Source organism: Castor canadensis, chromosome 5 (assembly GCF_047511655.1).
Source record: "Castor canadensis chromosome 5, mCasCan1.hap1v2, whole genome shotgun sequence".
In the NCBI taxonomy this organism is placed as follows: Eukaryota; Metazoa; Chordata; class Mammalia; order Rodentia; family Castoridae; genus Castor; species Castor canadensis.
In genome coordinates, this window is record NC_133390.1 from 73,458,968 (window position 1) to 73,473,888 (window position 14,921).

General features: G+C 41.2%; 3 protein-coding genes across 12 annotated transcripts in view; 1 reads left to right on the forward strand and 2 right to left on the reverse strand.

Moving 5' to 3' along the window:
- The window catches only part of Lmln (leishmanolysin like peptidase), a 62,645-nt gene extending 57,690 nt beyond the window's left edge, over positions 1-4,955 (reverse strand). For all 3 annotated transcript variants that reach the window (XM_020183310.2, XM_074073367.1, XM_074073369.1), the window contains exon 1: positions 1,599-4,955. In XM_020183310.2, coding sequence (XP_020038899.2) covers positions 1,599-1,904 — 306 coding nt within the window. In that variant the 5' untranslated portion in view covers positions 1,905-4,955. The remainder of the gene's footprint in view (positions 1-1,598) is intronic.
- A 144-nt stretch (positions 4,956-5,099) lies between these two features.
- Positions 5,100-8,464, reverse strand: LOC109698881 (large ribosomal subunit protein eL33). 2 transcript variants are annotated; one of them, XM_020183309.2, is made up of 5 exons: positions 8,440-8,464; positions 7,683-7,727; positions 7,333-7,485; positions 6,100-6,244; positions 5,100-5,170 (listed from the first exon to the last, which is right to left on the reverse strand). In XM_020183309.2, the coding sequence occupies exons 2-5, from the start codon at positions 7,691-7,693 to the stop codon at positions 5,147-5,149; spliced, it is 333 nt and encodes a 110-aa protein (XP_020038898.1). In that variant the 5' UTR covers positions 7,694-7,727; positions 8,440-8,464; the 3' UTR covers positions 5,100-5,146. The 2 variants fall into 2 exon arrangements, with proteins under 2 accessions (XP_020038898.1, XP_073929479.1); XM_074073378.1 differs by lacking the exon at positions 8,440-8,464 and adding an exon at positions 8,210-8,377.
- Positions 8,465-8,731: 267 nt separating this feature from the next.
- Drc9 (dynein regulatory complex subunit 9) overlaps positions 8,732-14,921 on the forward strand; it is a 58,808-nt gene continuing 52,618 nt past the window's right edge. For 2 of the 7 annotated variants that reach the window (XM_074073371.1, XM_074073375.1), the window contains exons 1-5: positions 8,732-8,927; positions 11,405-11,472; positions 12,631-12,693; positions 13,598-13,862; positions 14,628-14,833. In XM_074073371.1, the coding sequence (XP_073929472.1) occupies positions 12,686-12,693; positions 13,598-13,862; positions 14,628-14,833 (479 nt within the window). In that variant the 5' untranslated portion in view covers positions 8,732-8,927; positions 11,405-11,472; positions 12,631-12,685. The other 5 variants (XM_074073370.1, XM_074073376.1, XM_074073372.1 and 2 more) reach the window with 4 other exon arrangements.

The window sequence follows — 14,921 nt, forward strand, 5'->3', positions numbered from 1 at the left end:
AATTGACTACTTCTTGTCTATACTCTGTCTAGGTTAAAGCAAAGAGAATGGTGAAAACGACTTGCTACTGCATACTCTATAAAGAACTAGAGAAATTTATTAAGGATGAAGACTCTTGAGAACTTAATAGCTTGATTTTAGTATCACAAGTACTACTATGTTCAGCCAAGAGACACAAACAGAATTAGTGGGTGTAAGTACCTGGTAGCTTTCAGCTCTGTAACAGCCTTACTGGCTCAGCGGTAAAGTACCTGCCTTGCAAGCATGAAGCCCTGAGTTCAAACCCCAGTCCCCCAAAACAAACAAACAAAAGCAACTTAACAGTGGTCATCTCCAAAAAGCAAAGGGCTGTCCTGTGGAGATTAAAATTTCCCTACCAGTAGAGGGCTGGGGTTGCCTAGCATGGGTGAGGCCCTGAGTTTGATCCTCAGCACTACAAAAACATATAAATAAATAAACGAAAAAAAAACTGGACATTTATATCATGGCAACAACCACTAGAAGAAAATAGCGAAGGTTCCTTCTAGTACAAAGATTTTTATATTTGAAGTATTTTCTCTTAATTCAAATTCAAGAGCAGAAGTACAGGGTTTTGTGGTTTTTTTTTTTTTAAGAATCCAGCCAAAATGCAGCCTCATGGCAAAAGCTATGATATGGTTCCAAATCTCAAACTCCACATTTTGGTTCATGTAGTTAGGAATAGAAATCATCACAAAAATGAGTAGGCTTAGCTATCTGGGCCAACCTGAAAATTCCTAGTGAATCTCTCTAGATAAAGTAGTAGAACAAACTATAGAACCCATCACAGCATGCAGCCCTGCCCGAGGTACAGTACCCTTCTTTCTTTACACAACACTGATTATTGTAGCCCACCTCCCTGCTAAACGTTTGCTGGGAAGGGATGACAGCGTAAAACACAAACCTAAAGTCAAGGACCTTACAACTCAAGTACAAAAGCAAGACATGCCTGAAAAAGAAGCCACTACCACAGAGCAATACTTGGTTAAGTGCCAGGAGAGAATACAGATAAGATGTCCTGAGGTATGGAAAGAACATCTGCCTAGGTGGTTTCAGCAGGCTGCCTTGAGGTTGGAGGCTTGCACTAAGACCGAAACAATTTAGATTGAGAGAGAAACCGGGTGGGAAGGAGGCAGGGGAACGGAATAAAGCAAGCCCAGTGGTGGAATAACTTGACAATAAACCTGAATTGTTTCCAGAGAACCGCACTATCCCTCCAACGCCTGTCTGGCTCTCCTAACAATTTCTTCCCAAATCTTTGGACCAGTGGTTGAAGTGCCAGTTGTGCGGATCCATGCCAGACCGACTGTGTCGGAAAGCCGGGGAGCTGGTCTGCAGCCTGCTTTAACAAGTAAGTGCACGCTCAAGTTTGAACAGCACTGCCCTAGGATACCGACTAAGCACGGGGACGTGACGATGCCGAGCGCCCACCCCGGCCACTCTGTAGGGTGCGTGCAGGGGCTGACAGCAGGTCCCAGCCCCGGAAAAGTCCTGTCCGTCCCTCTTTCCATGCTTCCGCACGACACCCGACAGATCACTTTCCCTTCACAGGGCCTGCTCCCGCCCCGCCTCGGCAGTACCTCGGAGTCAGAAGGAACGTGGTGGCGGCAAGGAGGCGAACTGCTCAGGGCGACGGAAACAGACGCGGCGCTTGCTGGGAGCCCGCCCAGCAGGAGTAAAATGCCTTGGACCCACAGAGAACCGCTCCAGCTCCACCGGGTCGGACCCGGGCCTGAGGCAGAGTTACAGAATCCTCCACCCCAATCGGCCGCCATCTTCGGCAGGGCGTCGTTACCATGGAGCGCGTGACGCCTCCGCGCCGGCCAGCCCCGCCCCTCGCCGCTCGGGACAGGTGGAGGGCCGGCCGCGGAACCATGTTTTCCCATTGGCTAGCGTCACCCTCCAGCTCATCCCGAAGATAAACCGACGTTAACCGGAGGCGGATTGGTGGTACGCGTCTTTACTGAGGCACTTTCTCAGCCCTTTTTCATTCACCAGATTTGCAGGTGCCAGGAAATCAGATGGCATAAGCAAAATATTTTAGAGTGTATAGACTATAGTGTAGACTTATGTGAAAAGTTAAGCAAAATCGTTTTCTTACCGAGTCACCAATTTAGTCCCATTCCTCAACTAAGGCTATTTCCTATAAAAACCAGTTATATTCTTTACTATTTTACTAACTCCAAACCTTAGCTTGTAGCCACGAATCACTACTACACTGAAAAAGCACACAACATACACCAGGAACTGAAAACATTTAACTGGAATATCATTCAACAGGAACAGAGAATATTGTAAATTACCAGAGAATGTAGTGGTAGGAAAGGAAAAAAAAAATCTTCACAACGTATTGGTAGAGATTGTGTACTCAAATTAAGAGCATGATGGTGTTTTCTTCCTGGTGGTACTGGGGATTGAATTCAAAGCCTCTTCTTTGCTAGGTAAACTCTTTTAAGCTTTAGTTTTTCAGATAAGGTCTCAGGCAGAACACCTCAGTCAGGGATCCTCCTTCGTCTGCCTTCAAAGTAGCTGGTGTGCACCCCTATGTGGTCCTTGTCTTTAAAACATCACTTTACACGTGAGTAAAAGTAGCTTGACCTACTGGGATTCTGAACCAAGTTTTTCATTTTCAATACATGCTCTTCCCAGTTTAAGACCACGAAGAAAGTTTCTTAGCTTTAACAGTAGTGTCATACTGGAAAAGGTTTCAGTAGCACAGTAACAAGAGTTCATTTGTGACGGATGGGACTCTTCCAATGGCAGTTATGCTAGAGTTATCTTTGACTTGGTTTAGGTAGGAGCAGAAAAATCTGTCACTTGCACATGGCCCATTTAGCCACACCCCCTATAAATTACTCCTTACCCTAAGAATGCTCAGCCCCTCCTTTCACTGTTTTGCCTCAAAAGCCTCCTTTATTCACACCCAAGCCCTGCCTTCTATCCCTCTCAATCACATTCACTTAACTCCTAGAGGTTACAGGTATGGAACATTCTTTTCCTCTCCTCTACATACCTAACCCAGGTCTAAAACACACCTGCCTTCCTGGGCAGTTACAGCTCAACATCCTATAGATTCCTCAAACTCAAGCTTTTCCCTACAGTGCTAGGAATAGGATTCAGGGCATCATGCTCAGTTGAACTCACCTTGGTCCCCTTAAAAAAAAAACCACTGGGAATTCCAATTTTGCAACAATTACACATTCAACCAAAGCCAGGGATGTTATCCTTAAAGTCTCTACATCATTTTTTAAAAATAATTCTCAGTATGTAGACTACTTCAGTGCCCAAAAACCTTTTAAAAATGCAGCCTCTTTTTCTTCAGTTTATGCTGGGTTGCCACTAAAATTCTAACGTGGTCACCCTTCATGACTATTACATATGTCAACAGCATGTATGTTACTTTGATCTGCCATGTTCTCCCTTTATGTGTATTTTGTACTTTTGATACAAGAACCCAAGTTTATTACATGCATCTATCCCTGACTACACTACCGATCCCATCTATAATTGGTGCAACACTGTAGGTAGATCTAGTTTGTTGGTATTTTGATGGAAGAACTAAATCTCCCTGGAGTAGGCCCAAGATTGGCAGTTGTGGACACTTGAATGTAGACTCTCCAAATTCATTTTCCTAAAGGTTTCAGTAAATGAAATGCACAGCTCAGATCTGAAGAGAGCATAACTGAGCGGTAGTCCCAAACATTCCCATTAAACATGGGACACCAAGAAAGGCAACCAAGCTGGATGCCCTGGCCCATGCCTGTAATCCTAGCTTGGGAGGTAGAAATCAGGAGGACCTTGGTCTGAAGCCAGTCTGAGAGACCTCATCTCAAAAATACCCAACATAAAAAAAGGACCGGCAGAGTGGCTGATATGGTTAAGAGTGTCTGCTAGCAAGTGTGAGGTCAAGTTCAAATTGCAAACCCCAGTACCACTCCCCCCCACACCCAAAGCAATAACCACTGATCAAACCTTTCTAAAACTGGAAAGTGCTCCTCTTGCCATCACTTTCCTTCCCCTTCTTCAAAGGTCTTTGCTTGCCCAACACGTTCCTAATATGCTAGTCATTTTTGTTTACTTTTGTAACTGTAGAAGGGGTTCAGTATGGCAAACTCCAGTTTCCTGTAGACATTTTCAGTGGAAAGACAGGGCCAACAATAAAAATCTACAACTAAGGGCTGGAGGTACAGCTCAATTGGTATAACACCTGCCTAGTAAGCTCAAAACACTGAGTTTAAACCCCAGTACCAACTCCCCACAAAAAATCCTAACAATCTACTATCAAGTCCAGGGAGGCTGAAGCAGGAAGACCACAAGTGAGAAACCATCCTAGGCTACATGAGACCATCTCAAAAATTCAAAAGCCTACAACCATTCCCCAAACTAATGCCTTATTTCACCTTTTACTTTTGGCAAATCCTCATGATTTAAAGTATTTTGGAACCCTGCTTACTTTCCTTTGTAATATGCTAAAGTATTTTAATACTGTACAGTGTTTCTTAGGTGAAAGCACAGGGTATTGGTAGATACTTGTCTGAGAAATGATTTGCCCAATCACAAATCCCAAGGGTATCTCATCCTAGCCTATCTGAATGAGTTGAAACACCATCATATTCCTCCCAATTCCATTTTCTACTCTTAACTTTTCCAACCAATCCTTATTGAAAGGTACATACCATCAGAAGATGGTGTAAGGATTTGTGAAGTCAGGGCTGTGTGCATGCAAAGCAGGAACTCTATGGGTCAAGCCACAGCCCCCAGTCCAAGATTTAAGTTTTTTTTAAAAAAAAAAAAGTCATGTTTTTAATTAATTAATCTTTTTGGTGGCGCTGAACTCAGAGCCTCACAATTGCTAGGCAGGCACTCGACCATTTGAGCCACTCTGCCAACCCAGAAAGCTACCTTTCCACAATCCTCAAAGTATATTTATTCTATCCAATATGCTGATATGTATTTTGTAAATTTGTCATTGTTCTAATATTATTACATATAATATAATAAAGTACTTCCTTGTACTCTAAAAATGCTGGATAACCTCCACCATATAGCAACTGAATTTAGGACAAGTTTTTTAAGACCACTTAAAAAACAGAAGAGCACAAATTCACTTTATTTACTTTTCTTTAGTTTAAATCCTTGAGGGGTACAGCATCTGGAGGGAAAAGACAAAAAACATTAGGTGAATGTTATACACAATGTTTACAAGTATTACTGATTACTCACAACAGGAAAATTCATTACCATTACTCGTCCCTGGTTTATATCCTGGTTCTAAGGGAACCAAGTTTTTGTACCATTCAGTTTCTAGATGAACATGCTTAAGAACCAGCACTTTGGGACTGAACTCAGAGCCTTGCACATGCTAGACAGTGCTCTATCCCAGCCCAAGAACCAACACTCTAAAAAACAAGTACTGAAAGTACATTAATCTTGTATTTTCAAGTGACACTTGCTCAGCAGAGTAAGCAGTACCTCCATGGCCTCCAGATTCTGGGGTAAAGATGCACTGTAACTGAATAAAAACCTCAGGATCTGGCTTCAAAGACTTGGGCCAAAGTCCTGAGTTATAGGAACACCACCATGTTTCGTGTTTTCTTCATGTACCAAATAAGCTAACACCAGCTAGTTTATCAAGACTGACAGGATAGATGGTAAAACATTAACAATTATGGCAGACAGAAGTGTGCTGAATTTCTACTGTCCAACAATCACTTCAGTATCCAGTAAATATTTCTGCTAAAAAAACTATTCAGCTGGGTGCAGGTGGCTCACACCTCTAATCCTAGCTACTCAGGAGGCAGAGATCAGGAGGATCAAGGTTCCAGGCCAGTCCAGGCAAATAGTTCACAAGACTCTACCTGGACAAAACCCATCACAAAAGGTCCGGTGCTGCTCAAGGTGTGGTTTAAGCCCCAATACCGCAAAAGAGAAAACCATCAAAAAACAACAAAACACTGTTCAAATTCTGTCATTCCCTCAGACAGCGTTTACAAAATCTGAAATTTAGGCACAATTTATTTGAACACTTTCCCTTCACTGACCTTTAGCACACCAAGAATTAGATGTTCCAATTGTACTTACCACACGGATCCTGTGTCCAATAGCCTTAGCAGGAAGGTTGCTTCGAAACTTGGCCCGAACCATGCCACTGTTTCCATGGGCACGAGTTACCTTTCCCCAGATCACTCTGGTTTTGTTTGGTTTGCCACCAGGAGTCACTGTGTTGCTGATTTTAAAAGGATAGAAAAGGCACTCAGGCAACCAATACAACTGACACAAATTAAGGTGACCTCTGGACCCCAAGTAACTCTAAACCCTGGCTACCCACTTAGAATCACCCAAGAAACTTAAAAATGTCTGGAATGCCATTAATTGAACCTATACAGTACCTACAGTATGGCATGCACTTTCATCAGAGGATTACAGGCTGAATGAAGACCATGTCCTAAAAACCTGAAGGTGTTCAGGTTTTAGTTGCTGACACTCAAGAGGCACATCCTAGCTGGAGAAATATGTAGTTCTCCCAAATGCATAGGTGCGGGGGCTCCTTGATGAGTTTGGCTATCATTGAACAAGATAAACCAACCATTTGGTTTTAAGCAACATACACATGACCAAACTTATAATTTTAGAGGAATACTCTGGCTGAAGGAGAAAAGCAAGGACAGGATTAAAGTATTTCCCCAGAGATTTTAATTGGTTTAAAGTGGGTTAAGAACCCAGGATTAAGAACCAGTGTTCTGGGACAGGGGGCATAGCTCAGTGGTAGAGGGCATGTTTAGCTGCACAAGGCCTAAGAGAATATTCGACACATAAGAGAGAGTATTCAGACATAAGAGAGAGTATTCGAGACATTACATTGTAAAGCATTCATACAAAAGGACCATCTCAAAACAAAAACAAGAATGGAAGCCCAAGGCCCTGAGTTCAATTCTCAAGTGCTGCAAAATAAACAAACAGAATGAATTAAGGCCCACAAGAAGTACTTTATAAACTGCTAAAGAGAATCATGATATAAGGAATTATCTCCTCCTTGAAGCAATTAAAGACAGTAATTTTCATAAATGCTTAGTTACATTAATTTAGCATCCCCAAAAGAACAACCTTTTGTATATTCTCTCTTGAAGTTCCTTAACGTCCCCTACCATAGCAATCTATTATTTTACCAACACCTTTTATCCTTTCAATAAAAAGGTGGCAGCCTGACCCAAGTGGTGAGAGTGCCTGCCTAGCAATGTGAGGCCCTGAGTTCAACCTCCAGTGCTGCCAAAGAATAAAAAATAAAAAATTCCAAAGCATAAATTATAAGCTTACTTTTTTGCTTTGTACACATAAGCACATCTCTTGCCCAAGTAGAATTCGGTTTCATCTCGGGCATAAACGCCTTCAATTTTAAGAAGAGCCGTGTGCTCCCTTTGGTTCCGGAGACCCCGCTTATAGCCAGCAAAAATGGCCTTGCACCATAGCCTAAAATACACAAGATAAATATTAAAGGTAAGTTGGTAAAAGGTTTCATTTACTTTCAACAAACCACCACTATATTTCATTATTAAGGACCCCCACCCAAAGTTATCTATAGCAGGCAACTTTTTCCCACCGGTTTTAAACTCTCATTTTGGTTCACATACATTATAAAACAGAAAAACTATACTTAAAAGGCGTACCTTCCAGACATATTTGCCTTTTAGAAGTCCTGTTCCCAGCAGGCCCTAGAACAAAAAGAATTTAAAGTCATGCAAGTTTCTCACCTTATCACCTCCCCATTTCTTAAACCTGTGACAGGCATATTTCTTTTTGGTTAGCATTTCACCTGATTATGGGGAAACGTATGCTACGTACATGAACAGAACTTAGCAAGAGATTCAAACCTCAGAACACACCCAAGCAAACTTCAAAGTGAAGGCGCAAACTAGGTGGCCCTAGACTACACAGTAAAGATCTAAACCATAGAACCTCCAATACGAAACCCTGAGAAAACTCACGCTGCTATTAGCCAAAACCCATTGACAAACGAAGATTTACGCAGTAGTCAAAGCAGCACACAGAAAACCTAGCTTTTATGTATTAGCGGGCGAAAAGATGAGAAAAGAGATTACAGACAAGCAAAACCAGATTTAGAACGGAAGCAAAACGGAAAAAAAGCTTAGAAGAACTACTGCTGGATGAGCAAGTACAGAATGATAAAATATACCTATTTCCCTCCCCTTACACCCAGGAATCAGGTCCGATTCCTGGGACACCGGTTTTCCGGATGGCAGGAGCCGAGCACCATCAGTCCCACATCCCCACCATCCTATCATCTCCCTTCCTGGAACTCATAGAAACCAGTTCCTGGCAGAGTTCCCGAGCCTAGCCGAGGGATCTGGAAAAGCCCACCCCCATTATTTGCCCCCAAAATTAAGCAGCAGAGAAGTCACCCACCTCCACAGGCTCCAAGATGGCGGAAAAAGGAAAGCTAGACCCCGCCGCGTGGCCTTGTGGGATAAACACTCCGCCCCGCCCCCAATTTAGGCATTTTTCATAACCGCCAGAAAAACAAGACTCAGAAGTCGTTTTCGGAGTGAAACAAGCCACTTTCAAGAATACTTTTTTTTAAACCATTCTTCTCCTAAGTAATTATTTCATCTTTGTAGTCTGGAACATGTAGTGTTTGGGGGAAAAAGGCAGGCAAAATAGTAGCCAGCTAAGGGAGGAGAGGATAAAGGTCCCTCAAGGCTGCAAGTTGCCATAACAACACCTTAGCTTGGCTTGGCTGTCCTGGGTCGCGGGAAAAGGTCTTTACCTGTACGAAAGGACATTCCTTCGCTTCGGATAGCTGACCTTGATTCGCGAACTCAGTACTGTCTTTCCGTTCCCCAGCACAGAAGTTGGACGAACGGAGATTCAGGAGAAAGACCGGGAGCACGAAGGCAGGAGGAGCGCTTCCTTCTCTTAACCTCTCCTGCCTCCGCCCTTTGCTTCTTTCCTCCCATCTGCTCCTTTCTTTCTTTCAAGAAATGACCCAAAAGCTGGGCTTGGGAGCTTGCGCCCGTAGTGTCAGGTATTGGGGAGGTTGAGGCTGAGGCGGAACGAGTTCGAAGTCAGCCTGGGCAACCTAGAGACACCCTGTCTCAAGAAAAGAAAGGAGGAAAAAAAAAAAGGAAGAAAAACTGGGTGGGTAGAGAGGAGACTTAAGAGGGTTTTTTTGGCTTTTCTGGGATTTGAACTCAGGGCCTCGCACAAGACTTCTTATCCCGTTTTTTGATTCTAAAGGCGAATACGGATTTAGTGGACGTCAGAAATTTACATTTCCTTATTACACACATTTATTTGGTCCGCCCTATGGATTCATTTACTGTTCATTTATTTAGATCGTCCTAAGGATTTATTCGTGCATTTATTAAAGTAGTTTATTGAATGACTACCGCGTACCCAGAATTGTAGGTTTGGAGGGCACTGCAATAAACAAAAATCTCTGCCCTTGTGGACCTTACATCCTACTAGAGGAAGCAAGAGGATGAGCAAGTAAAATATATAGCACATAGGTGATAACTTCTATGGAGAAAAATCAAGCAGAAAGGCCATTGTAATGAGCCCTCTTTTACTCTGAGATAGGAAGCTATTTGAGGGTTCTGAACAGAAGAGAGACTTCGTTGACATCCATTTAAGAGAGTCACTGTATCAACGCTGAAGGGAGGCAGGGGAACAGCAAGAAGATCCCTTAAGAGGCCACTGAAATGGTCCTGATGAGAGATGATGGTGTGTAGACAGGGGTGATAAGTATTGAAATTCTGAATATATTTTAACTGTAAAGCTGACAGATAAGGAATAAGAGAGCAGTAAAGGATTGCCCCCAAGGTTTTATGAAATATATGTATGTATGCTACATTTAAAATCAGATGCTTTCTTAAATACATCAAGATAGAGTTACATACCTTATAACCCACTATCCCATCAATTTTTTCTGTCCCAGAAATGTACTTGAAATCTCACTATTAGAGATTAATTCCTCAAAGTATTAGTTATAGAGCATCATTGAAACTTAGGGTAAAATAGTGAATCATTGTTATGATTTCCTGCTCTCATGGAACTTAACAGTCTTCAGAGGCAACTGACATAAACATTACAAATAATAAAGAGAAATCTGTAAGAAAATAAAGAGTGCCCTGAGTGCTTAAACAGAAGAATCTTGATCCAGTCTGATGAGTCAGGGACACTTGGAGAAGAGTCATGTGAGGCATTTTTCAAACTGCAGGTGATGGTTTATTGGTAGGTCAGGATCACAATACTTTTGAACAAATACAATAGAATTAAAAATGACAGAATATATTATACATATACTATATGGATAATTTGTTTTATGAAACTTTTGTTTGTGAGAGTCTAAAGTGTAGAGAAAAGTGTAGAAAAGTGTAGGCAGGAATGAAATTACAAAAGATAATCTAGTGTCCAGGTATATGGAGAAGAAGTAGTTTCAAGAGTGAGAGCAAGAGCGAGAGAGAAGGAGATTGAGAGAAGGTTGGGAAAAGGATTGCCTGACAGGAACTGTAACCTTCAATAGAGGAAAATAGCCAATCACTTAGAAACTAGGAGGAAAATAGTTGATCTGACTCTCCTATACTTGGGACTTTCTGGACTCTCTCATTGATGGATTCCATATTGGGTTAAGGCACAAAAAATGATGGAGATTAGATTTATAAATGCAGATGGCAGATACCTAGAAAAATGCTACTCTTTTAAGCTGATATCTAATGGATCACTGGGACTAGTTCAACCATTATGTATTTATTTTTTGCAGTACTGGGGTTTGAAGTCAGTACCTTATTTTTGATAGGTAAAAGCTCTATCATTTGAGCCACCCCACCCCCAGACCTAGAAGAGTGGTTCAAGTTGAAAGAATAACATAGGCAAAGACCCTGAGCTGGACGGGAGCATGATTCCATTGAAGAATAGAAAGACTGAGGCTGAAGGCAAGAGAGCAAGGAAATGGCAGTGTCAGAGGATCTGGAGAGGAACAACGGGGGCTAGATCATGTAAACCTTCTTAACCAAGTTAATAATTCCTTTCCTAAGGCAATGAGAAACCACTGGAGGGTTCTAAGGAGAGATATGACCATATTTTCAATTTTAAGGGCTCACTTCTCAGTTGAGTGCTAGTGGCTCACACGTATAACCCTAGCTACTTCGGAGGCTGAGATAGGGAGGATCAAGGTTTGAGACTAGCACGGGCAAATAGTTCATGAGACCAGCATCTCCAAAATAATCACAGTAAAATGGACTTGGAGGTGTGGCTCAAGTAATAGAATGACTGCTGTGCAAGTATGAAGCCCTAAGTTCAAACTGCAGTTCTCCCCTCCAAAAAAAAAGAAAAAAAAAAAAGATCACTTTTCATTAAAATGTTCTTTCAGTTTGGAAGCTGTGAGAGTGGTCCAAGCAAGAAACAACTAGGTCCAGCATGGTTTGGGGGATACGACAGGTAAAATCCACAGGGCTTGGTGGTGGTTTGGATTGGGGGATGAGGCAGGGAAGCATGTGAGTGCCAAGATGAAGGAGGTGGCAAGAATGGCTCCCTGGTTTCTGGAATGAGGAATTAGAAACCCGAGCAGCATAAAAGCACTGGATTCTACATAAGCACTAGGTTCTGTTTTGTCTAGGTGAAGTGCATTTACCTGTGCCCAAGTCTTAAAAATGGAAAAACAAACAACCTAAAAAAAGAACCAAATTCTTGTCAATATCATGCTACTTCTTCAGTACTGTCCCTGAAACAACAAAAATAAATGACTACTTTGGAGTTTCTTTTTTTCAGTTTATATAAGATTCTATCCTATGTTTCTAAGTTTTTGCATATAAAATTTTTGTTGCATGAAACATACTTGTACGTTCCACTCAGGGTCGCTTTATCATGGACAAAATCACACCAGAGACTTAATCATCTCCTATATCATTCAATAGGAAGCAAAGTTCTCTGTAACTATTTTCACTAGTAAAGCTTATTTAAGCAGAAAGGATTTAAGTTTATTGTTTGTTTTAAGACAGGGTCTTACTTTGTAGCCCAGGGTGGCATCAAACATGTGATCCTCTTGTCTCCAGTTCCCAGGTGTTGGGATTATAGGTGTGCATCACCATGCCTGACTGTAAGGGGTAACACCTTGATATCAATATTAAACTGATTTCCAGGATTAATACAGTTTTCTGAATGTAGTCTCAATTCTCCTTCTAATTCCAGGCATAATAAATTCTGTTATCGGTCAGATCAGGGTAAAGGAGTCATTTAATTAAATACGGTAATAAGAATAATAAAAAATAAGTCAGTCCTTTAGAGATAACCAATTTAAAGTCAGAATACAATGAAGTGTACTTAAACCATCTTGGACATTAATTTACCTTAAGAAGAGGCATGAAGAATAGAGGTATCTTCAGTTTGGGAGGACCAATAATTACGCTGATTTCTTAATGGGCCCAAGCCCAGTAGTATCAGTGGCTCTCATCTCTGGGGCTGTTCTACTAAGCAAACGTTGGGGATAAGCCACAGCCATAGTTCTGTAATTTTCTCTTCATGAAAGGGCATTAAAAAAAAACATGAGACATCATTCAGCACTCCCTTAAACTAATCAGTTTTTCCTTCCAATTTTAGGTGACTGTTTTTGTGAGATTATAGGGATACCACGAGGGTAACAAACTCAAGAAAGATGGAAGAGTATGTTCAAAATCCCAGTTTATTTTGTATATATATATATTTAAATTATATTGTCTGTTAAATTACTGTGTATTACTTATCTATTGCTGTGTAACAAGTTGCCTTAAACGTAATGATTTCAAATATAAATCTTTATTATTTCACACAGTTTCTGTGAGAAGCAGTGTATCTGAATGATCTGGCTTGGGGTCTCATAAGGTTGAAGTTGGCCGGGGGCTAAAGTCATCTGAAGATTTGGTCAGGGGCTCAAAGATCCACTTCCAAGATGGTTCATTTACACAGCTGGCAAATTGATGCTGCTCGCTGGCAAGAGGCCTGTAGTTGCTCACTCTCAGGGACATCTCCCCAAGACTGCTTAAGTGTCCACATGCCAAGGCAGCCAGCTTCCCTCAGAGTGAGAGATTATGAAAGAGTAAGGTAGAACCTGCAATGTCTTTTGTCACCTAGCTTTGGAAGGCATACTCTGTTATCCCCACAATATCCTTTTGGTTAGTTCTGTCCAACATGGGGGAAGCTACACAAGGAAATAAACACCACAAAGGATTATTTGAAGGCTAGCTACCACATTCTGTCTTTTAGTAATCATGAGACAGTTTTTGTTAGCATCTAAAGATGTTTCTTGGAAACAAAGTTAATTTTGGCTGAAATTCAAATTGATTAAGCATAGTCAAATAGCATGGACTACATATCTTTATGAAACAGCAAATTGCTTACCTTTGGTTGGTCAGAGTAGAAGGTATTTAGCAGAATTCTATGCAAAGTCCTACTTTTAAAAAACAAATCTAGGTTATATTATGACAACATGAGCTTCACAGGAGGCAAATTACATGCTGCCTGTGCTTTTGAGTTTAAGTAATGCTTAAACATTGATCACTGGCTTATTTTTCCTTTATTATTTCCTTAGAGATGAATTGGAAGCCTCATCTCTTCCTCTAAAAACTTGGCATTCTGAGGTTACAGTGTCGGTGACAGGCGAACCACCCAGTGCTGTGGAAGAAGATGAAGAAGACACAACTAATAAAGTAGAAGTCATCCCAGAAGTCATTGAGCCACTTCCCCTTCTTGATGTGCTGAGGATCTCTGCAGTTCTGGAGGACGCCATGGACCAGCTCTCTATTCTAAACTATATCATGCCACTTCAATTTGAGCGAAAACAAAGCACCAGCTTAGTAAGCACACTCACCACTATTTCATTCTGCTTTCTTTCCTTTTTATCTATAATTTATAGTACCTGTGTCATTAAGTTTAACTTGAGAAATAGCACCTTCATCTCAGATGAACGGCCACCATAATTACCACCTCAATTGATGGAGTGAAATGGGCATAGCTCAAAGTACAGAAGTAAAATATCCTCTTCTAACACTTGGCATCAGTCAAGAAAGCCCAAGGTTGAATCAGTATAAATACAGTACAGGCTGTCATATATCATTGTTCTAAGCAATGAGGCTATTAAGATGGCTACATTTATTTAATATCCAGTCTTGCTCCAAAAAGAATTTGAAGTGAACTCATTTCTCTATGATAGTGTCTCTTCCCTCACAGAACCCATAAACTAATATTGATATATTACAAATATTTATAATATGGTAAAAGCCTGCTAACAAAGATATTTCCCAAAGAATTTTCCTTTTTTTCTGTGGTGGGATTGAACCCAGCTCTGTCACTGGGCTACACCCTCAGCCTCAAATTTTACCTTTGATCTGAGTCTTACAGTTTATCTGGTAGTAAACTGAAAAATGATAGTGAGAAGGAATGTTCTGTGAAGCTAGGAAGACACAAAATGCCAAGACATAAGGATTGATGTGGCGCATTTTCTTGGAGCATAGAATATAAGTCAGAGAAATGAAGTTTAAAAGTTTAGACGCAGGCCCACTTTCTTAGAGTATTGTCTTTTCAGTTTTATAAAATATTTCTAAACATCCTTTATTTCTTAGCAAAGTAATAACCAAGAGAAACCTCCAATGGTCTCAAATACATGGGGAGTAGCTGCTACTCCATTGTCAGCTAAAGAAAAAACAACAGTACCAGAAGTCAGAGAAGGAGGCCTGGAGGCTAACAAAATTCAGGATCTTATCTTTGTAAAACCTACAAGGCAGACCATAATGACTGCGGAGACACTGAAGAAAATTCAGATGGATAGGTAAGGAGGCAAAGCATATTCGGAAATATGACGATGTATTTATACAAAGATGAGAGAGTAGGTACAAAGGTAGCTGACTGCCATCTTC

Excerpts from the sequence above, each read along its gene's own strand:
- LOC109698881 (XM_020183309.2), bottom strand. Across the intron at positions 6,245-7,332 it reads TATGTGTACAAAGCAAAAAA|CAACACAGTGACTCCTGGTG; the intron begins GTAAGCTTATAA and ends TTTTAAAATCAG. Across the intron at positions 5,171-6,099 it reads TTGGACACAGGATCCGTGTG|ATGCTGTACCCCTCAAGGAT; the intron begins GTAAGTACAATT and ends TTTTCCCTCCAG.